This window comes from Octodon degus, unplaced genomic scaffold (genome assembly GCF_000260255.1).
Source record: "Octodon degus isolate 3935 unplaced genomic scaffold, OctDeg1.0 scaffold00006, whole genome shotgun sequence".
Classification (NCBI taxonomy): Eukaryota; Metazoa; Chordata; class Mammalia; order Rodentia; family Octodontidae; genus Octodon; species Octodon degus.
In genome coordinates this window covers 31,411,914-31,413,207 of record NW_004524582.1, presented here as the reverse complement: position 1 = coordinate 31,413,207, position 1,294 = coordinate 31,411,914, and the positions used below count along the sequence as shown (strand labels likewise).

Here is a 1,294-nt window from a genome sequence, read left to right as displayed (position 1 = left end):
ACAGGTTCCTGGACAGGAGTCAGTGGTGTCCCAAGGATGGCAGAGAAACTGAGGTAGATTGTCTCTCAGAGCTGGGCCTGCAGGAGCCTCTAGTGTGGCCCTGGGCCTTGGCCTGCCTTGGGGTGCCCCTGTCACCCTAATCCTCCCATCCATGACCACCTTGGTCTTAACTCTCCTGGACACCAACCTTCAGTGTAGGCCCCGAGCTCAGTTCTCCTCTGCCCTACCATGCCTCAGTTTCCCTCCTGTGAGGCCAACTCAAGGCCTCAAGGCCTGGGGAAGGCCAACATAGATCCTGGGACCGGACCTCACCATGGCCCCAGATCCTTCCCTCCCCACAAGGCCCTCATCACAGGAGATGGTGAGAAACCCTTTAATAAAATGGCTACGGCTTGTATGACGCTGTGGTGAGGAGCCAGAGCCAGGACCCAGCATGCGGACGGGCGAGCGGCCTAGTACTTGAGCAGCCAGCGCGGCCTGTGGGGGCTCAGCGATGTGAAGTAGGACCACCACCAGGGCTTGCTCCCACCAGCTGCAGGCAGCCTGTGCTCCTCAAGGGGTTGGGGGTTCTGCTCTGCGGGTTCCCTCCGGGGGGTCACACCACCCCGTGTGACCCGGAAGTGGGGTGTAGTTCTCCGGAGCGCTGGCAGGAACTTCTTGGGTCCTGTGCCCAGGGGCTGCAGGATGAAGTCCACGCGGCCAGCCCGCTTCATCCGGAGCGGGATGGTGACTCTCTTCATGACCTTGGCGTAGCCAGGTGCCTGGGCGATGACGATGTGGGTCCCTGGTGGCAGCAGTCTCCAGTAGTCTCCATCCGGAGCTTCAGAGAGAATGCAAGTGACTGTCAAAGCCCAGCCGTGGACGAGTGGCAGGTGCTTAAGAGGCCTAGCACAAGGGCTCACAGACCCCACCAGCCCTGGGCGTACTGCGGTTGTGCTCAGCTGTGAGGCAGCTCCTCACTGGGAACTCTGGGACACACCCCACTGGGCTTCGGGGTGGACATGGCTCCTGCTGGCTGTCTCTGGCAGGAAGCTTCTGGTGGGACTGCAGAGCACACTCCCACTGTCATTCAGGAGCTGCACGATCTCTTCCTGGAGCTATAGCAGGAGGTTGAGGGTGACTCCAGCCCCTCCACCCTCTATGGTGATACTGTGATGTCAGCAGACGTGGTCCGGGATGCAGCCCACAGTGCTCACCTGGGGTGATGTCGTGGCGGATGCCTCTGACGAGGATGCGGGCGTTCTTGACCGGCTTTCCAAATCTGTCCACCACCATGCCTTTGATACCCCGGTGC

General features: G+C 61.0%; 1 protein-coding gene across 2 annotated transcripts in view; it reads right to left on the bottom strand.

Moving 5' to 3' along the window:
• Positions 1 to 396: 396 nt before the first annotated feature.
• Positions 397 to 1,294, bottom strand: part of Cpz (carboxypeptidase Z) — an 18,521-nt gene continuing 17,623 nt past the window's right edge. For both annotated transcript variants that reach the window (XM_023724315.1, XM_023724319.1), the window contains exons 10-11: positions 1,197 to 1,294; positions 397 to 820 (exon numbers count right to left, since the gene is read on the bottom strand). The exon at positions 1,197 to 1,294 is cut by the window's right edge and continues 1 nt beyond it. In XM_023724315.1, coding sequence (XP_023580083.1) covers positions 453 to 820; positions 1,197 to 1,294 — 466 coding nt within the window. In that variant the 3' untranslated portion in view covers positions 397 to 452. The remainder of the gene's footprint in view (positions 821 to 1,196) is intronic.